At 39.8% G+C, this 22500-nt stretch overlaps 1 protein-coding gene across 1 annotated transcript in view; it reads right to left on the minus strand.

Moving 5' to 3' along the window:
• Positions 1 to 4984: 4984 nt before the first annotated feature.
• Positions 4985 to 22500, minus strand: part of LOC143030636 (uncharacterized) — a 120172-nt gene continuing 102656 nt past the window's right edge. Inside the window, exons 2-3 of the mRNA XM_076193807.1 lie at positions 18177 to 18386; positions 4985 to 7648 (exon numbers count right to left, since the gene is read on the minus strand). Coding sequence (XP_076049922.1) covers positions 5574 to 7648; positions 18177 to 18378 — 2277 coding nt within the window. The 5' untranslated portion in view covers positions 18379 to 18386 and the 3' untranslated portion in view covers positions 4985 to 5573. The remainder of the gene's footprint in view (positions 7649 to 18176; positions 18387 to 22500) is intronic.

A 22500-nucleotide genomic window follows, 5' to 3' on the forward strand; every position in this document is an offset into this window, starting at 1 on the left:
AAATTCCTTCATGCTACCCCCTCGTCTTCAGATCCAAGAACCCAAGAACCCAGAATTTGTCTGGTGATACAAATAATAACTTGTGTTCATCTTGTGTTTTCTCTGTACACGTATTGATTTCCTGTGTAAATCTGGTGAGCAACACTTTTGCTGTCTCTCATGCTGTTAGATTTGAGTATTTCAAATTTTCATTCATCTGGGCCAATCTAACTGTTCATTTGATGATTAATTGCTGCGTACCTCTTGGCTAAACCCAAAGATTATATAGAATTATTTGATTTTGTCCAGCTTAGGCTGGGGTTATATTCATTCCCGATTCTTAAAATTTCTGGTTGAAGCAACCGTAAATCAGCAGACTCTAATTAGTTATTTACTGTTGTGATTGGCGTTTTCCGCTAATTTTGGGAGACCAAGTATTGGGTAACTTCAAATTCCTGCAGTCTCTCGTCGTCAAACGAACTAATTTGTATACTATGTTGACATACATATGGTTTACTTTATTGATCCCTTATACATTTTTTTTTAAAGAAGAGTTGATGTTTTCTTATTGGAAAACAAAAATGTATTTCCAGGGGTTCATTTTTTTTAAAGATATTTTGGACTGCTTAAATGAGAAAAAAGGAGAGGAAGTATAAGAAGCTGAGAGAGGAGTGAGAGGGAGTAAAGGATAGAGTAGAGCTAGGAGTGGAGGAGGAATGGGGATGGTTCAGGGAGGGAGTCATAAGATGTGCAAAGATGGATGTGAAACGAGGAGTGCGGGAGGAAATAGAAGGAAGGGTAGTGAGTGGTGGGATGAGGAAGCAAAGAAGGGTGTAGAAGAGAAGAAGCAGGCTTTTATAGATTAGGTACAAATTAGGATGAAGGAATGGTATGAGAGGTACAAGGTAAAGAGAAGGGAAGTTAAGCATAAGATAAAGGAAGCAAAGAGAGCAGTTGTGAAATGGGGTAAGAGTATGACAGAAAATTTTGTAAGTAATAAAAAGATGTTTTAGAAAGAAATAAAAAGAGAAAGAGAAGGCGAATCAAGTAGAGAAGAAAAGGTAAAAGGTACAGATGGAGAGATGATAATGGAAGAGAAGGCAGTGAGAGGAAGGTGGGCAGAGTATTTTAGGGAGTTGCTAAATGTGAAGGAGGATAGGGAGGAAAAGATAGTTGCAGTGGGAAGCGCTAAGAAAATGAGAGTGATAAGTGAGGAAAATGGAAGAGAAATAAGAAAGGATGAAGTGAAAATAGCTGTTAAGATGATGAGAGCAGGTAAGGCACCTGCCTGAAGAAAGGAGGTACAGTTATGGTGGACTGGCTGGTGAGGTTATTTAATGTTTGTTTAAGAGAGGGTAGAGTGCCGGAGGACTGGAGGAGTGCCTGTATAGTTCCACTTTACAAGGGAAACGGGGACAAGTGTGAGTGTATTGGTATCAGAGGGATCAGCTTGTTGAGTGTAGTTGGAAAGGCTTATGGGAGGATCTTGACTGAGAGGATTAGGAGAGGAACAGAGGGAGTAATTGGTGAGGAACAGTGTGGATTTAGGACAGGTAGGAGTTGTGTAGATCAGATTTTTGTGGTAAGACAGATATGTGAGAAAGCTATAGGAAAAGGTAAGGATGTTTTTTGGGCTTTTATGGATTTGGAAAAAGCTTACGATAGGGTAGACAGGAACTGTGAGAGGTATTGCAGATATATGGGATAGGAGGAAAGCTGTTAAGAGCAGTCAAGAGTTTTTACGAGAATAGTAGTGATTGTGTTAGGATTAGAAATGGAGAGAGTGAATGGTTTGAGGTAAAGGTGGGACTTTGTCAGGGATGTGTTATGTCGCCCTGGCTGTTCAATCTATACATGGATGGGGTAGTGCGAGAGGTGAATGCAAGGGTAGTGGGTCAGGGGTTGGAGATGGTTAAAGAAAATGGAGAAAAGTGGGAAATAAGCCAATTGTTGTTTGCTGACGACACTGCGCTTGTAGTAGGATCAGAGAAGGGATTGAGGAAGTTGGTGACAGAGTTTGAAAAAGTGTGTGAAAGAAGGAAGCTGAAGATAAATGTGGGCAAAAGTAAGGTGATGAGATGTACAAGGGGAGAGAGTGACAGCTGGAAGTGAGCATTAAGGGAGAGAGACTGGAGGAAGTGGAGAGTTTCAGATACTTGGATGCGAATGTGGCAGGAAAGGGAGGAGTGGGGGTGGAGGTAGAATGTAGATTGAGAGAAGCGAGTAAATGCCTTGGTGGGTTAAAAAGTGTAATGAGAAATAGATATCTGGGAATGGATGCCAAGGGGAGGTTATATGAAGGAGTGATTGTGCCGACAGTACTGTATGGGGAAGAAACATGGAACATAAGAGAGGAAGAGAGAAGGAGTTTGAATGTGTTCGAGATGAAATGTCTGAGAAGTATGATAAGGGTTACTAGACTAGATAGAGTGAGAAATGAGGAGGTGAGGAGGGGAACAGGGGTGGAAAGGGAGTTGGGAGATAGGGTTGATGAGTGTTGGGATGGTGTGGACACATAGAAAGAATGAGTGAAGAAAAATTGGTGGAAGAGGTGTGGAAGGCAGAGTTGGAGCGAGTGAATATGAGGGGGCGTCCTGGGATGAGATGGATGGATGGGGTGAAAGGGGCATTACAATAGAGAGGAATGTCTGTTGAGGAAGGACGGGAGAGGACAGAAGGTGTGGGTGAATGGAGAGGGGTTGTGTGTGGATGATGCTGCGATGCATGAGGGGGAGTGGGTGGGGGATGGGAGGTGAGGAAGTATGTATGAGAAATAATTTGACGCAGCCCGAAGGGATTTCTCCCCGTCATCTCCTTTTCTTCATGAGGGGACGGAGAGGAGGGGTCGCCGAATTAATGAAGCGGCCTTGTTGTGATTGTGTTGTGTCTTGCAACATTGCTTCTGACCCAGGGCAGTGGACAGGATGCAGGGATGACCCGTCATCCAGAAGGTGCCAAAATGAGAGGGAGGAGGGTGGAGTGGAGTGGAGTATGTAGGGGATGGAATGGGTGGGAGTGGTTTCTCTGCCTTTTTCTTTTTGGCTACCCCCCGTGTAAGGGGGAAAAAGCCTTTGTTATATGTATATATGTATTTTGGAGGGAAATTAAGAGTGGAAAGGGAGGCGAGTCAGGCAGAGAAGAAAAGTTAAAATGTGCAGATGGGCAGATGTTTTGACTTGTTGAAATGTTTTGAATGTAGAGTCAGATTATTTTTTACGCATATATATGGCACAAACATTGGTTAAATTTTTTCTCGATGTTTGTTTCATCGAGGGAATATTTCGGAAATGATTTGAATATGAAATTGTTTTGGTCACAAAAAGATCATATACATTATTACCTCGGAAATGATATTTGTTTTCTTTGAGATCAGATACCGTAACGTTCTGTATATATATACATTTATATATATATATATATATATATATATATATATATATATATATCGTTTCCGGTATAAATTAATATTACTACGAAATATTACCGGTACGTGGTACATTGGGGAAAAAAAAAAAAAAAAAAAAAAAAAAAAAAAAAAAAAAAAAAAAAAAAAAAAAAAAAAAAAAAAAAAAAAAAAAAAAGATCCGCCACATCAGATAGTTTGAGAAGCATTGGTGTAAAGGATGGCATTAGAATATACAATTGTTCCTCCGGAAACCATCACAGACCTGTACAGTTTATTCTGTTTAGAACTCATTTTGACAGTTTTTCTTGTCTATGTTTTATATGTTTTGCTTATGTGATCGCCTTCGTGAATGACCAAAGCATAGCTGTAGCAACTGGTTAGACTGAACTTTAGGGAAATATCTTATTTTTATGGTTTAAGAGAGATCTAGGATGCTCGCTAGCCGAACGTGCTACTTGCTACGTGCTACTTGCTACGTGCTACTTGCTACGTGCTACTTGCGACGGAGGTCGAGGTGACGGTGGTTGGAACTCTGCCTGCCTCGATCAAGTTGGACCAGTAGCATGTTTTATTAAATTTTACGCTACGAATTTTTCTGTAAGGGCCACTGTCATAGCCTGCTGATAGGGGTGAGATCGTGACGTTAAACTGAATCAATCGATCAAGATCTAATGATTACCACCTTGCGGGATTTCTGAGAAAAATGAATTGGTTCGTAAATAGGACTGCCAGAGTTTTGTTGATAGTTACCCCGTCTAGGGTATTGACTGCAAGTTATTCCCCGCCTAAGATATTGGCTGCATGTTTTTGTGCAGTATAAGTTGATAAGTAATATGCAGTCGATGTTTTAGGGACTATATACTGGTAGAGCACCCCTACAGACAGAGCCACACATAATTTTGTCTATGTTAGAGGAAATCTCTACTAATAGAGAAGTGATGCTACTTTATTATACTGCAATTGTCCGTCCGTTATGCTGTCCTCCTCTTAATACTGCCATGCACCACTTCTTTGAGAATATATTTCCATTTTCGTCTCTGTCCTCTGTGGTAGGCAGGAGAAAGAATATTTCCACCAAGCTTTCCCGCTCGAGTCGTAAAAGGCAGCTAAAGCGAAACGGAATGATGGGACTAGGTATTCTGCACTCTGTAAACCTATTCCTACGTAGAAGTCAAGGCATAAGGAGATCTAGGAGATTTCCAACCAGAACCTTAAGGTATGGGTCTTTTAATGTGCGTGGGTATGGTACAGATAAGAGTAAAAGGGAAGAGATAGGCAGTATGTTTGTGAGAAGAAAGATGGATGCGTTGGCATTAAGTTAAACTAAGTTGAAAGGGAGAGGTGGTTTTGAGTTTGGGAATGTAGTGGGGAGGGTGTCGGGAGTGAGGAGAGGACAAGGGAGGTAAATGAGGAGATAGGAAAGCCCTAGTTAGATAGACTATGCTTTCTTTACATCTCCCCCCCCCCCTGTACATGCGTTGGTATATGTTTTATTTAACGAAGGTCTTATAGCATGATGGATACATATAAGACTGTTGTCTATCACACATTTTATTGATAAATATAAAAATACATACAGTATTTACATGAATCATTTGACACAATGGAAGGGTTACGAGATAGATACGAATTGAGGAAATCTAATCGGGTGATTATGGTCTCATTTATTTTACATTTTCACTGCCTGCATACTGGAACTATGTGTCACTACTTGGTGCTCAAAATGGATGCTAGAGCCTTTAGAAAATAAGATAATTTCGAATAGGAAAGAGGGGAATTTTCTTGCTATTTTGAACGTATCATGGTAATAATTCATAATCCTCAAAAGGATCGGAAAGAGTTCATACCCAATTTCCGTTACTATTTAATTTCCTTTGGAATTTATTTTCATTCAGTCATTGGGAATAAGCTCCTTGCCGAAAAGAAAATCCATTTCGTTTGTTCATTCCCTTCATATTAGCTCGTCATTGTATTAATCACTTCACTGTTCTCGAAATTAATGATATCATGTCACCCAGTAAATATTTTCTCATTTATTTTAATTTGTTTTAGGTCACTGTAATGTCGTATGTACTGTAGGGCAATGCCTGAAAGATACTATAAATCCTTTAGGTACTCATACATATACACCGCTGTCGCTTTATGTAATCACAATAATAATCCTACCCAACTTCCAGACATTTTCAAATTATCGCTTATCTGGCCAAACCCATCGGCTATGATTACCGATGTGAACTTCCCTTTGTTGACCAAATCTATGGGCCGCTGGGCTGAGTCCAAGCTGGCCTGGAGACGTCCCTGTTTCTCGTCGCGCTCCATGGCCCTGCTCCTGTCTACTGTAGAGGAGTTCCGAGGTGTCGTAGCTTCCATCGATAATATCTTGAATGTTGTTCGGTCTCCCTGTGTTCTGATGTCCCCGAGGACTCCTATTACTGTTTGAAGGAGGGGCCAGAATGGAAGGTCGGACGACAGACGCTGAGGGTTTTCTCCATGCGCTACTATCATCACTGCGTCTGAAAGGGTTGTCGATGAAGTGGATCTTGCCTCGTTCACTCGGCTCTCTTCTTCGGTACAAGGGAGGCTTTTGACTTTGGAGACTTTTCGGACTGAGCGGTGGCGAGGTTGAACTTGTCCAGCTATTAAAGTGGTGAATTTGACCGTGTGATGTAACAGCCGGCCTTTCTGAAGAACTACCTGCTGATGTACTCGACTTCAGGAATTGCAAGTATCCCTTTGGAAACACTTTGTTCTGCGTCCTTGGTCTGAAACGGTCACTTTTAGATGGGAAATCTAACTCAATCTTGTTTTTCATGAGAACCGGCAAAGATACCCCAGGAACAAAAGGAACCCAGTATACTGGGATACCACTAATCTCAGGATTTGCTCTCACGAGGTTTTGAAAATCCTGTCGGAAGACGTGTCCTTGTGAGGATCCCCTTGTGGGTGATAATTGTTGCGGTACCCGTAAGACTTGCGATGGTGTTTCCTTGTGTGGACTACCACCGTTCTTGCTGTCACTAATTGAAGGCGACTTGAAACTAAATCCATCCTGTGATATCTGTCTTCCTCGTGGAGAATAAGAATTTCCTGAGTTATCTCCTCCATATGCCCTGGTGAAGTAATGATCAACAGGACTCGGTTTAAAGGTTCCCTTTTGGAAAGGCTGGTTGTTGAGGAAACTCACGATATCTTCCTTTTTCATATTTGGCTTTTGGTCTGAAATTATGAAAACAGAGCCATCCTTTCCCCTTATTAACTTTTTATGACCCGAGGAAAATTGAGATGGATCTTTGAGGGAAATTGAACTTGCTAAGTCACCAATATCGTTCTGCAGGTGGTCATCGGAGGACAAAGATGAAAGTGTAGTGAAAAAGGACCCTTCGTTTCTGTGGCTGTTTCCCACTGTGGGTCTCAGTGCTGCGTCGTCGAAAGCGAGTGTTGGCGTGATTGGGGAAGTTGGAGGAGGAAGAACATGAAGCTTTGACGGCGGCGGAGTGAAGAAAGGTGGTGAGTCTAGCTTATTGGTGGTGGTATGAGGAGGAGCTATCGTCGCGGTCACAGAACGTCCTCCTGTTGTAAACCTTGATGTGGTCCCAGTTTCGATGACATGCCCGCTGACGGTAACAGAGTGAATTTTAGGACCTACAGTGGTTCCTGAATGAGTCACTCGACCACCGATTGTTCCTGAATTGATCTTACGACCTCTTAGATGCCCGCTACTGTGGACTTTGATATGCATACCACCGCTGTGTGAACTTAGGGATCCTCCCTGAGCATGGGGGGGATTGGTATTAGGCTTACCATCTCCATGAAACTCGTTAATTACAAAGGAAATGACAGGTTCTCCTGCTTTGAGTGAACCTCCTTCTCCGACAATGTCTGTGAGGCCTTTGTTGGTAAGTGATTTGACTTGGCCTGGGTCAGAGGTCTTTGTTTTTTGGTACCTCGCACCGTTTTTCTCCAGGATAGTCTGGATGACTTCGTCCCTGTAAGGCGAGGATGCAGGTATTTTCACATTCTGTACATCAATTCCCCTGATTCCTCCTTCGACGAACGGTGAGAGATCGATAATCACATCGCCGTCCATCAGATCGGAAAATGTGTTGGGATTCCCACTGTGTAAATCCTTGCCACTAGAGGAGGAGATCATAGGCTTAAAGTGATTCGGTGCAGGGTTGAGGGGGACATGCCAGGGCGGAAACTTGTAGAGCCAAGGGTTGAGCACTCCGTCTCCAGACGAGGGGACCGCAATACTCAGGGCGTCTGTAAAAGTAAACAGTTCATTAAAGTTGGTCATTATAGACAATGTCAAATAAAGATCAATCTTTCAAGTCCCCAATAAAAAAGAGGGGCTGTGGCTAAGCTCTCCCAACTTAGTATAACACACACACACACGCACACACACACACACACACACACACACACACACACACACACACACACACACACACACACACACACACACACACACACACACACACACACACACACACACACACACACACACACACACACACACACACACACACACAAAACTTGCTGGTGTAGCGGTGTCGAGCTTGCATACCAACTCAGTGGTCTGAGTTCGATCTCCGGCCAGGGCTGAAAAACATCACGCCACTGTAAACTGGTACCCCGCTCTGTTGGGCAAGGAGGTGTGTGTGTGTGTGTGTGTGTGTGTGTGTGTGTGTGTGTGTGTGTGTGTGTGTGTGTGTGTGTGTGTGTGTGTGTGTGTGTGTGCGCGCGTGTGTGGCATACGGAATTGGCAGCGGGCGTAATGGCTTGGGCTACATTTCTGTGTAATATCGGTTGTGTAATGCAAATATCATTGCGATATTGTATGTGACACAAAGTATTTTTCTATGGTGTGTGTATGTATGTGCGTGCGTGTATGTGTTTGTGTGTGGAGTGCAGATGTTGTTTATTGCGATGCCTGACTTACACGGTATGAATGTCGCATGTGACAAGGATAACTGTGGACTTAGTGTGTTCTGTTAGTTATTAGCCATGCTTTCGTCTGTGTATGAATATCTTCAGTAGCTACCTGGTGCCTATGGTCTGTGCATAGAGTGTGATTTGTATATTGGTTTCATCTAGAGCAGGTATTATGTTGACAGGTTGAACAGTGTGGGTGAAACCAGAACATTGCCGTCTGAGACTCCATCTTGTATATTTCCAAAACGTGTGGTGACTGGTGTTGAGTGTTATTTTGAATGGTATGACATTCAACATTGATTGATGAGGCAATAAAGAAGTCTCTGAATCGGAATCAATCACTGCTTTATTGGGTCACTGCGTACACACCACTCTCACGATAACAACTAACTCACATACTGCTGCGCGTCCCTTCACTGGGCATGCCATAATTTCCTAGTTATCATTTACTCAATTAGTTTAATTTATTCCCTTTCACACGGAAAACAACGGACACTCAAAATAATAAGTTATTATAGAATAATTTACAAGGATATCCTATTTCACATTCATTCCACTTTCACATTACAAGAATTGGAATGATAATTGAACAAGTAAACAGGAAATGATAATATACGACTTCTCACGGAAGCTTCGAGAACAATTACACATACATACGAACATACATACTTCCAATTACGCATTGCATTTGTAGTTCCTAAATGAATATAATTTGCTATAACTACACAATCGACATACAATAAATGCTCGGCCAGCTATCTGTCGCTGACCCCAGCGATGTATAAAATTGAAGTGGGATTAGATTTATACAAAATTGCAAGTTAAGGTATTGAGAACATAAAAACAATGAGTACAATGAGGTAGACATAATTTGTGAACATAAAGGCATAGCATAAGGTACACGTATGTATGAAATTTACTAAACTAAAGGTTTTGCAAGGAGGTAAGTAGAGAACACTTTGGCACTTAGACGGTTGGAGGTTCAAGAAGAATTTGTACGGCTGCGAAGATTATACGGGTGGGGCACAGGTGAAGGTGAATGGAGGAGGGGAGGAAAATTTGTGTCAGTGGGAGTCGGAGGTTCAGTGTCGCAGTCTACACCTCGGGAGAAGAGTTTAAGGTTGTCCAGGTGCATAATGGTCTCTGAATCGGAATGTAGATGTTTCAATTTGACTTTGTTAGTAGGTTCAAAGGCGAGGACACGGAAGGGACCAAGGAATTTTGGTGAAAGCTTGGAAGAGGGAGAATGGTTCAGGGCATACACGATGTCACCTATTGCAATGGTAGACTCTCGCATTTTTATTATGAAAACGGGCCATCTCGTCTTTGGCGAGAGAAAGAGACTGAGTAATTCTCTTGAAGAGAGTGCTGAAGTTAGCAAGTGAAACCTTTACAAAATCATCAAGGTTGTAAATAGGGCCTATATCTGAAGTAAGGAGGTCATATGGAAGTCGCTTGTCTGAAGCAAAGATGACAAAGTGAGGCGACTCCGATATGGACCTATTGATGGCACTATTAAGGCAAGACTGAATCATAGGGACATGGTGATCCCAGGAGAGATGAAGGTCGGAAGCGAGGTGTCGGAGAACATTGAGAATCTTTCTGTTTTGGCGTTCGACAAGGCCATTTGAACTGGGGTGGTAAGCAATGATATTACATTTTGTTATCTGAAAGGATTTGCAAATATTTGAAAGAATCTCATTGTTGAATTCCGTTCCATTGTCAGACAGAAGGATTTTGGGAGTGAAGGGGCAAATAATCTTGTCAATGAAGGTCTGTGCAATTGTTTTAGCAGTCTTGTCCGGAACAGGTTCAAGGATGCAGAATCTGGAAAAATCGTCCATACACTCAAACAGGTACTGATTTCCGTGGGTGGGGAAGAAACTAACCGGCTTCACTTTTCACGTAGGTAAGACCCCACCGTTTGAGCCACCATCTGTTCAGTGTTATTTTGAATGGTATAACACTCAACATTGATTGATGAGGCAATAAAGAAGTCTCTGATTCGGAATCAATCACTGCTTTATTGGGTTACTAAGTACATACCACTCTCACGATAACAACTAACTCAGACTGCTGCGTGTCCCTTCACTGGGCATGCCATAATTTCCTAGTTACCATTTACTCAATTAGTTTAATTTATTCCCTTTCACACAGAAAACAACGGACACTCAAAATGATAAGTTACTATAGAGAAATTTAAAAGGATATCCTATTACACATTCATTCCACTTTCACATTACAAGAACTGAAATGATAATATAATTGAATAAGTAAACAGGAATGATAATATACGACTTCTCATGGAAGCTTCGAGAACAATTACACATATATACGAACGTAGACACTTCCAATTACGCATTACATTTGTAGTTCCAAAATAAATGTAATTTGCTATAACTACACAATCGACATACAATACTGGTGCATATTCTACATGTGTATGTCTTCCTGAGAGGTAGTTAGCCTCGTTACATATTATTGTGCAGTGATATGTCGTATTAGGTCAGTCTTGGGACGGTGTAAGATGCTTAGCTAATGTCTGTTGTCACGAGTATTCTACGTTGTGGTGGTTTGTGGCTGTATCCATCCTTTATGTTGTTTGTGAGGCTAATTGATAGTGGTGTTGTGGAGAGGTAGGCTCGAAAACAATGTGTGTAGGAGAGTGGAATATAAGGATCGGTAACGTAATATGCTGCTCTCTTCTTCATCTTAGATGTTTGGAGAACAGTGTTATCGGTCTGGACAGCGTTGGATCTCTTATTGTTTTGATAGGTTTGAAAATTATGATGATTATCTCGTGCCTTCAGAGTATTCAAAACTGCATCTGATTATGTCTGTAAGTGTTAAGAGTTCTTATGTTCCCAGGTATTTGCGGTGTACATTTTGTATACAGACTGGAACAGGAGAATAGGTTTCATTTTCATGATTTTGTTTATGTTTATTGGAGTGGTGAGTGTAGGTGCGTGTTCTAGAGGAGATTTATGCTAGCATCAGAGGGTTAATACTAAACACAGGTCAGATTTTAGACCACTAAAGAGTTGAGAACAGACCCAATGACTGTAGTACAATTCTATTCATGTAAAACTTGTTCAGATAAGCGTATAGTATACTTAGATACATACATGCATATATACATATACGTACATGCATACATACATACTGTTACGTCTCTTATTGGGCCTAGATACGAGTTCAATATTTACCATACAGTGTTAACACCCGACTACTCGAATTTCTTTTTAGAAAAATCACTCCTACAGTAATTCTAATCAGCATTAAATTTCTGTCTCAGAGAAAACAAATAGGATACTGGAATTGGCAGAGAGAACAAATATCATCAACTAATTATACAGATTACTGGCGACTTGGAATATAATGCATCCGTATTCCCCAAATCTCGTTAAAAGTATTTTTAGATTGAAAAGGTCCGAGCCATAGAGTTCACATCAACTATAAGAAGCAAATTGTACGAAAATATATTTAAAAATTAAAGTTATTCTCTCTTTCTAAAATAAATAAATAAATAAATAATAATAATAATAATAATAATAATAATAATAATAATAATAATAATAATAATAATAATAATAATAATAATAATAATAATAATAATAATAATAATAATAATAATAATAATAATACATACATACATACATACATACATACATACATACATACATACATACATACATACCTATACCAAAGTCTTTTTCTCCCTTACAAGGGAGGTAGCCAAAAAACAAAGGCACAAAAGCACATCCACAGCAAGACCGTTTCATTAAATCGGCGACCCCCCTCTCCGCTCCCTCATGCAGAAATTGAGAAGACGGGGAAAAATCCCTTCGGGCTGCGTAAATTTATTTTTCATACTACTCCCTCACCTCCCATCCCCACCCACTCTCCATCATGCATCACAGCATTATCCATACACAACCATTCTCCCCTATCTTCTGTCTTCTTTCGTCCTTCCTCAACATTCCCATCTTTACCAATGCCCCTTTTACCCCATCCATCCAACCATCCATCTAATCCTTGGTCGACCCCTCATGTTCACTCCTTCTCCCTCTGTCTTCCACACCTCTTTTACTAATCTTTCTTCACTCATTCTTTCCATGTGTCCAAACCGCCCCATACTCTTTCATCAACCCTATCTCCCAACTCCCTCTCCACCACCGTTCTTCTCCTCACCTCCTCATTTCTCACTCTATCCAGCCTAGTAACCCCTATCATACTTCTCAGGCACCTCATCTTAAACACATTCAAACTCCTCTCTTCCTCTCTTATGTTCCATGTTTCTGTCCCATACAGTGCTGTCGGCACAATCACTCCTTCATACAATCTCCTACAGTCTACCTCCAATTCCACTTCTCCATTTCCCGCCACATTTGCTCCCAAGTATCTAAAACTATCCATTTCCTCCAGTCTCTTTCCCTGAATACTCACTTCCAGTCTGCTGACACTTTCTCCCCTTGTACATCTCATCACATTACTTTTACCCACATTTATCTTCAATATCCTTCTTTCGCACACACCTCCCAAACTCTATCACTAGCTTCCCCAATCCCTCTTCTGATCCTGCTACAACCGTAGTGTCCTCAACAAACAACAACTGGATTATCTCCCACTCTTCTCCATTTTCTTTAACCATCTCCAATCCCTGACCCACTACCTTTGCATTTACCTCTTGTACCACCCCAAATCAGGCTCGCCCAAAATGGCTTGACAAAGAAACTAAAAAAAAGTATTGCTAAAAAGAGACAGGGTTATAAGAAATACAAGTGCTCGGGTGCATCTAATGACTATCAGTGTTATGTATTAATACAGAGAGATTTAAAAAAGACAATAAAAAAAGGAAAACGACAATATGAAATTAATATCGCTGATAAATCTAAAGAGAATTCCAAAGAATACTATAGTTACATTAGAGATAAAAAGGTTATTTGGAATCACATTGGTCCTCTATTATATGCTGACGGTCAACTTGAATATTCAAATGAAGGAATGTGTGATATTTTAAACAATTATTTTAGCTCAGTATTCGTAAACGAAACACCTCAAAGTGAACTCCAAACTGAAACTTGAGAAAAGTCTAGGGTAAATTTACTACGGTAAATATAACAAAAGAAAAAATTAAAAGGTGTATAGAGAAATTAAAAGTTAATGAAACACCAGGGCCTGGCGGTTGTCATCCAAGAATCTTAAAGGAAATGAAAAATGAGAGTGTTGTTCCATTAGAAATTATTATCAAGAAGTCCATCATATCCAGAGATGTCCCAAGAGAATGGAAGCTAGCTGACGTTACTCCCATATTCAAAAAATGTGACAAAAAGAAACCAAATAACTACAGGCCTATCGAGCATCATTTAGAAAGTAACTGTTTGATAATGATAGCCAGCATGGATTCAGACGGAAAAGTTCTTGCGTGGCTGACTTACTCGAATTCTACAACACAATTATCTCGAATTATGACAAAAGAAACAATATAGATTTAATATATCTAGACTTTGCAAAAGCTTTTGATACCGTCCCCCACCAAAGACTACTTATTAGATTAGCTTCACACGGATTAAGTGGTAGCCTATTAAGTTGAAATAGTAATTGGTTGAATGATCGAAAACAGAGAGTTGTTTTGAATGGAAAAACTTCTAGATGGAAAAATGTTACGAGTGCAGTTCCTCAAGGTTCCGTTCTTGGGCAATTTCTATTCATAGTATATATAAATGATATAGACCACGGACTAAAATCTACTGTTTCCAAATTTGCTGATGATACAAAACTGCGCACTGGCAAATGATCACTTAAACCAATTAGATATTCAAGAAGATTTAGATAAATTACAGCAATGGTCTGAAAAGTGGCTAATGAAATTTAACACAAGTAAATGCAAGGTAATGCACATTGGTAAAAATAACAGTAAGTGCGATTACAAGTTATTTGGAAATTCGTTAACAAAAGTGGACAGTGGAAAGGATCTCGGCGTAATTATCAGTAACGATCTCAAATCATCTAAGCAGTGTATTTCATACTCTGAGAAAGCAAATAAGATTCTAGGACTGATTGCGCGATCTTTTGACTTCAAAAGTCCATCACTCATTAACAAGCTATATAAATAGTTCGTCCACATTTGGAATATGCTGTTTCCATATGGTCACCAGATCTCATTAAAGACATTGACAGATTGGAAAAAGTACAACGGCCAGCCACAAAACTGTTTCCAAATATAAAAAATAAATCACACGAAAATCGACTAAAACATATAAATCTGTTTTCCCTCAAAGAGCGTAGACTCAGAGGTGAGTTGATACAGGTCTTTAAGATTCTAAAGGGAATTGACAACATCAAAAGTGACAAAATTTTCACATTGAATGAGAATCCGACAAGAAACAGTGGTTTCAAACTGTCAGGAAATAGATTTAATTTGGAAGTGGATAGAAACAACTTCGCCTACCGTGTAGTTAATGAATGAAATCAATTTCCTGCAGAGGCAGTGCAATATAGTTCAGTTCGAAGCTTTAAGAATCATTTAGATAAGCACCTAAGCAAGATGCTGTAATGACTATAATTTATTTGACATTTGTTTATTTCTTTTGTTATAATTTTTCTGTTTTTTATTATTTAACTATACCTATGCATTTATTTATGTATCTTATTTATCATTATGTACATTATTATAGTTTCCATTTATTCATTTATTTATTTATTTATTCATTTATTTGACATTATTGTATTTTTTTCGCATCCAGCCTAGATATGGACCAAAAGGTCTCCTGTCGACATGTTCCGCCTTTGTAATCCTTTGTAAAATTGAACAGCCAAGGCGACATAACACATCCCTGACAAAGTCCCACTTTTATCTCAAACCATTTTTTCCATTTCTGATTGCAACACAAGCTCTATCACTTTCGTAAAAACTCTTGACTGCTCTTAAAAGCTTTCCTCCTATCCTATATATCTGTAAAACCTCCCAACAGAGCCTTCCTGTCTACCCTGTCATAAAATATCCATAAAGCCCAAAAAAACATCCTTACCTTCTAAACCTCTCTCATATATCTGTTTTACCGCAAAAACCTGATCCACGCAACCCCTGCCTGTCTTAAGACCACACTGTTCCTCACCAATTATTCCCTCTTTTCCTCTCCTAATCCTCTCAATCAAAACCCTCCCATAAGCCTTCCCAACTACACTTAACAAAGTGATCCCTCTGAAACTACTACACTCACACTTGTCTCCTTTTCCCTTGTAAAGTGGAACTATACAGGCACTCCTCCAGTACTCCGGCACTCTACCCTCTCTTAAACAAACATTGAATAATCTCACCAGCCAGTTCACCATCACTATACCTCCTTTTTTTGACATTCTGCATGACAACCATCCAACCCAGGTGCCTTAACTGCTCTCATCATCTTAACAACTGCCTTCACCTCTTCTTTCCTTATTTCTCCTTCATTTTCCTCCCTCATCACTGTCATTTTCTTAGCACTTCCCACTTCAACTACCTTTCCCTCCCTATCCTCCTTCACATTTAGCAACTCCCTAAAATATTCTGCCCATGTTCCTCTTACTGCCCTCTCTTTCATTATCATATCTCCATCTGCACCTTTTACCTTTTCTTCTCTACTTGATTCGCCTCCTCTTCCTCTCTTAATTTCTTTCCTAAACATCTTTTTATTACTTTCGAAAATTTCTGTCATACTCTTGCCCCACTTCATATCTGCCCTCCTCTTTGCCTCCTTTATCTTATGTTTTACTTCTTTTCTCTTTTCTTTGTACCTCTCATATGATTCTCTCGTCCTATTTCGAAACCAATCTGTGAAGGCTTGCATCTTCTCTTCTACAAACTTCCTTGCTTCATCATCCCACCACTCACTACCCTTCCTTCTATTTTCTCCCATCCTCCTTGTTCCACACATTATCTTTGCATACCTTGTAACTCCCTCCTTGAACCGTCCTCATTTCTCCTCCACTCCTTGTTCCACTCTATCCTTCACTCCCACTCCTCTCCCAGATTTTTCTTGTACTCCTCCTTTTCTTTCTCATTTAAGCAGTTCACTTTAATCACCTCCCTACCATCTGTCTTTTTCCTCTTTTTCCATCTGTCCTCCACTCTCAACTTACCTCCCACTAAAAATTTATCTAATATTCCCCCACTCTCCTTAGAACATGTACATCCATAACTCTTCCTACTATATTCCTGGTTACCACTATATACTCCATTAACGCTCTACCACCCTTCCATCCACCACCTTCTCCCATATGTACTTAACTTGACTTTCTTCCTAAATACTGTATTTGCTATGATCAACTATCTTTCCAGACACATCACCATCAACTCTCTACTACGATTTTTTCCCGGAACTCCATATTTACAACCACTGCATCTATAGGTTCATTTACTACCCTAGCATTAAGGTCTCCCAATACCACTACATTGACATTTCTCCCTAAATCCTCAATGCACTCATTTCAATCTATCCAAAAAGCCTCTCTGTCCCCTACATTCTTCTCACTACCAGGCCCATATACACTTACAAAACCCACATCTCCCTTCCCAGTTTTACCTTCATCCACATTAATCTTTAAGAAACCTCCTTCCACTCCACTACACGCTTACCTATCTCTTCATTTACTAATGTATAGCCACCCTTTCTCTCCCTCGTCCTCTCTTCACCCGAGATCCTCCCAACTACATTCCCAAACTCACACTCTCCCATCCCTTTTAACTTAAATTCACTCAAAGCCAACACATCCATCTTTCTTCTCACAAACATACTGCCTAACTCTTCCCTTTTACTGTCATCTGTACCACATCCACGCACATTAAAAACCCAAACCTTGGGGGTACTGGTTGGAAAACTCCCAGACACTCTTGTGCCTATACTTTTTTTTTTTTTTTTTTTTTGAGATGGCCTCTTTGGGGCTACAGGGAGATGGGTGCCTAGTCCTATCCCCTCGTCGCGTTTTTGTTGCCTGATACGACTCAAGTGGGAAGACCTGGTGGCAGTATTCCTATCTCCCATCACAGGGTTAGGCGAAATGAGAAAATGAATATTCAGAGAAATAGTACAGGACAGGAACAAGAGTGGGGGTGGGGGCAGCATAACGGAGGCACAGTCACAGTATAATAAAGTAGCATAATTTCTCTGTGAATAGAGCTTTCCTCTACCACAGACAAAAATGATGTGTGGCTCTGGTCCGTAGGAGCGTCCCATATAGACCCTACGGGTTTATATTAAAAAAAAAAAAAAAAAAAAAAAAAAAAAAAAAAAAAAAAAAAAGGTTAAATTCATTGCAAACCTTCACATTTTTAGAATCAACCGATAACATAAAATCTTAAGATAATTTCACACTAGATACTTACCAGGTGAGAAATAACGGCTTCAAACTGTCAGAATGGAGCTTTATCTTAGAAGTAGAAAAAAAAAAAAAATGCCAACATCATCGCCAATGAATTATGCATATTTTCAGCTGAGGCTATTGGATGTGATACAGTTAGGAATCTTAAAATTCACCCGAATAAACACTTTGGCATTTTTTTTTTTCAACCTCGCTACGAACCGAAAGGTCTGTGGCCGCCATGTGTTATCATCGTAACTCATTTGGTTCCTATTATTTGCCACATGAACATTTCATAAGTCATTGGAGCCAAGTTATACAGTATCTATATGGTTGCTATAAAAGCCTACTAGAAAGAGATTCGAGTTTTGTGGGTCCAGGCCCTGGACACTGAAAACTGATTAAGTTGCCTAATCCAATTTCTTCAGCATACCCAACATAGCTGCCGACAAAGGACTCGAATCTAATGAACAAAATATCAAAGGAATCCCTCTCATGTTGGATGGAAGGAAAAGGTTACCCGCGGGTGGCGAGGGTGGAATAGGTTGCCGCCCCAGGGGCCCGGGAATCACGGGGCCGTTATTCTTGCTCCGGTGTCGCACTCCATCGAGAAGGCTCCGTGGTCGACGGTCGCTGGTCTCAATCACTCCTGCTGTAGGTGGCAGGAGGAGGAGAAGGAGGTGGAGGAGGACGTGGAGTTGTAGAACTCTGGCTGGAGCCATGTCGTGACCTGTGAAATATCAGTGTGGTTAACTAAAAATGAGAAGCTAACGATCAAGAGATCATCAGGAAGTAAAATTTAACATTATATGGGAACAATTGAATAATACGAATTCTAGTATCTGATTTCAGGAGACCCAGTTTTGAAAAGCTGAGGAATTTTTTAAGACAACTGGTCACATGCAAGGCCAGCCCGGAGGACAATAACAGGGTCAGTTGTCTAGATGAAAGATATAGTGAGGTTAGGCGTGCGGTCAGCGTCATTAGCGTAGTCAAGGGTCTAGCATAAAGTCAGATCACGGAAGAAAATATGCAGCCTTCTGGTCAGGTCACATACAAGCCTGAGGTCAGTAGCAAGGTCAGCGGTCTAGATGAAATGTAATCTAACCGTTATGATTTTGTGTGCCCAGAATAAATTTATTCCGTTCAAGGCGATAAGAAATAATACTAATACTCCCAAATGGATGACGGATAGGATGAAAAATAAGAAAGGAATAAAAAGAGGGCTTTACGTCAGAGTAAAATCTGGGAAATGCACCTTAGATCTAAATAAAACTATATGGCTAGACTGGATAAAAAGAACACGGACACAGCGAAACGTAACTACGAAATCAAGATTGCCAGACAAGTGAGATCCAATTCAAAAGTCTTCTTTAATCTCTGCAGAACAAAATATAAGGAAAGGATAGGCCCAGTTAAAAACGACGAAGATTCGGATGAAAAAATGAGCGAAGCGTTTGATAAGTAATTGTTTTCACGGTATTTACAAAAGAGAGGTTAGATATGGTACCTGACTGCAACCCGATCTTCAGTGGGGATGAGGGAAGTAGACTAACATCAGCATTAGTAAGGAAGAAGTAGTCAAACAGATTGATAGACTTAAAGCTACAAAATCCCCGGGTCCAGACGAAATTTTTCCGAGAGTGCTTAAAGAGTGTAAATTTGAAATCTGCGACCAGTTAACGGAAATATTTAGTAAGTCGGTAGACACTGGATTCGTGCCTATTTCTTGGGGGCAGGCAAACGTTGTTCCTGTTTTCAAAAAGGGTGATAAATCGTCTATGCACAACTACAGGCCAATCAGTTTGACGTCGGTTATAGGTAAAATGCTAGAATCAATAATAGCTAATAGAATCAGAGATCACATCGAGAGACATAATTTGATTCGTGACTCACAGCATGGGTTCACCAAGGGTAAGTCATGTGTAACTAATCTTCTATCTTTTTACACTAATGTCTACAAGGCGTCAGATAACAATGATAGTTACGATGTTATTTACCTTGACTTTAGCAAAGCGTTCGACAAGGTGCCCCACCAGAGACTACTAAATAAAGTCAAAGCCCATGGCATAGGAGGAAAATTGTTTGAGTGGATTAGAGCATAGATCAGTGACAGAAAACAGCTGGTCACCATTAACGGTGTAAAATCCAAGTGAGGGAGTGTTACTAGTGGAGTTCCCTAGGGCTCGGTTTTGGGTCCCTTATTGTTCATTACGTATATAAACAAATTGGAAAATGAAATTGTTAGTGATGTTAGTAAGTTTGTGGACGACACTAGAAGAGGTCGGGATACTGCAGGAAGATCTTAAATTGTTCATATGGTCGGTGAAATGGTAAATAGACATCAATATCTCAAAGTGCAGTGTGTTAAATGTAGGTTTACACAACCCAGAAGGCACGTATGGCTTAGATAACACATTTTTAGAGAAAACTATGTACGAGAGAGACTTGGGAATGCTAGCGAGTCCTGACCTTGAATCCAGGAAACAGTGTATTAGCACCAGGAACAGAGCTAACAGAACATTAGGTTTCATTGCTAGAACGGTTACGAATAAAAGTGTAGAGGTAATTATCAAACTATCTGGCGTTAGTTAGACCCATCCTTGACTATACGTATTATTTTGGTCTCCGATAGAATGGAAATAAGTTCACTAGAATCAGTACACAGAATGACCAAAATGATACATGCATAAAATTGAAATATTTTAATGTACAGTAAATGAATCTGAGAAAATATAAATAATTAGAAAAAATGAAGTAATAATTATAAATACTATTACAATTTGCGAAAAAAGAAGGTAGCTCCCGGAGCAAGGGAGACGGAGAATTGGGGGAGGATTATGGAGGTGGAGGAAAATCTTTCACAAAGGGAGATTCCTCTTCACTCGCTGCTAATAATAGTTTCGACTGATTCACTAGATTTAAATCTTTTAAAAACATTGGCACAACTGACACTTTAGAATCCCTTTTCACTTGAAAACTATCCAGAGACATTTTTTTGTCTACGCTTCAAAGTTTGGCGAAAATGTAACACAATATTATTATTTAATAAATTTGTAGCGCGCATACCCACTGCTTTATTAGGGTGATACATCTCAATGTACGATGAAACAGTTTCCCGTGCTTTAAGCATCTCCTTTATTGTACTTGAAGGTTGTTGTTCTGCTGGGGCTGTTACCTCCTCCCCTGACGAAATCCACAGCTCCCTATACGTATGATACGTGTCCAGCTCCCATCACTAGCTTTCATACTGAACGTATATAACAAACTGATCTGTGACACATTATTTCATCACTATCAACCACCACGTTAACATTTGTTTAGTTTCCAATTGCGTTTCATGTTCCACTTTGTTACCACAATGCAATAATTACAGTATGGTTGGAAATACTCAGAATTGCACCCGCATAATTTTTTTTTATTACAAAAGCATGTTTTCTACTGTTTTGGACAATTCTAAGACACTTCTCTACTATGACTCGCGTTTTCGAGTTATGCATCCCCCCTTAAATTATACCAGTAAAATATAAAAAAAAAAATCGAAATATAAATGGGATTTTATACCACTATGGACGATTCTACGACTTTTTAGTTCTATGAAATTTCTGTTAGAAATGTCTCGTTTTCGAGAGATGCCACCCCGTCCCCCTTCACAATTTTGGGAGCGAGAGTCTGGGAGCTGAGAATCGGGGGTTTTGGATGGGGAAGTAAAAGATGAGTGGGTAATTCTAATCTACCCAACTAAACCAAACCTGTACATGCATAACCTAGCATTATAGCCACCGAGTTCAAACTAAAGGCGTGAGTCGCAGACCCGCAGGATAAACATTGATTGGCAGAAAGAGTTAAGGCTACGGACGCACGAGAGGCTGTTTAGCCGCTCAACCGCTGCGGCTATTTAGCCGTTTTTATAGAACACACTACTTTTAATGGAATTGCGCGCATTAGTTACTTAACCGCCAATGCGCGCAATTCCATTAAAAGTAGTGTGTTCTATAAAAACGGCTAAACAGCCGCAGCGGTTGAGCGGCTAAACAGCCTCTTGTGCGTTTCATCCTTAATGGTTACTAATTGGCTAGAAAATGAAAAGCATAACTCGAAAATGTCCCATTAACTACGAAAATGCCCTTGAAAAAAAGTGTGTTAAAATATTCCAAAATAATAGATAATCATGGTTTTATAATTTAATTTGCTGCGAGTGTAATACTGGATATTTTTATGCAGTTATCACCTGAGTTAATTGAAAACTACAACATTTACAGGATTAAAAAAAAAAAATCAAGATTTAGTAGAAAACTTCAAGCAGTGGCAACACTGGCCGAGAAGCAGACGGGAACGAGCTAGCCACGAGTCACAAGGAGACGCTCCTCGTGACTCATGGCTAACTAGGTAGAAAGGAGCCTTCGCTTCGGGCACACGAATCACGAATCGTCGCTCGTTAAGCGATTTTTTTTTTTTTTTTTGCTCGATATGCAAATCACTTGTTATGTGAGGCGCTCGTTAAGCATGGTTTGACTGTATATATATATATATATTTATATATATATATATATATATATATATATATATATATATATATATATATATATATATATAAGATTGAAGGTGAAAGAAGTAGACGAGGAGTAATATATAAATATATATATATATATATATATATATATATATATATATATATATATACATATATATATATATATATGTACATACATGTAATCAAAACCGGCCGTCTCAAAACTTCGGACGCAGGTCACTCTGTGCCTGAGTCCTGCACACTGCCATCTTGCTACTCAGAACGTACAAAAAATTCGAAACCTGGTACGAAGTATGATACCCAATTATTG

This window comes from Oratosquilla oratoria, chromosome 1 (assembly GCF_046742065.1).
Source record: "Oratosquilla oratoria isolate Oo_2021 chromosome 1, ASM4674206v1, whole genome shotgun sequence".
NCBI lineage: Eukaryota > Metazoa > Arthropoda > Malacostraca > Stomatopoda > Squillidae > Oratosquilla > Oratosquilla oratoria.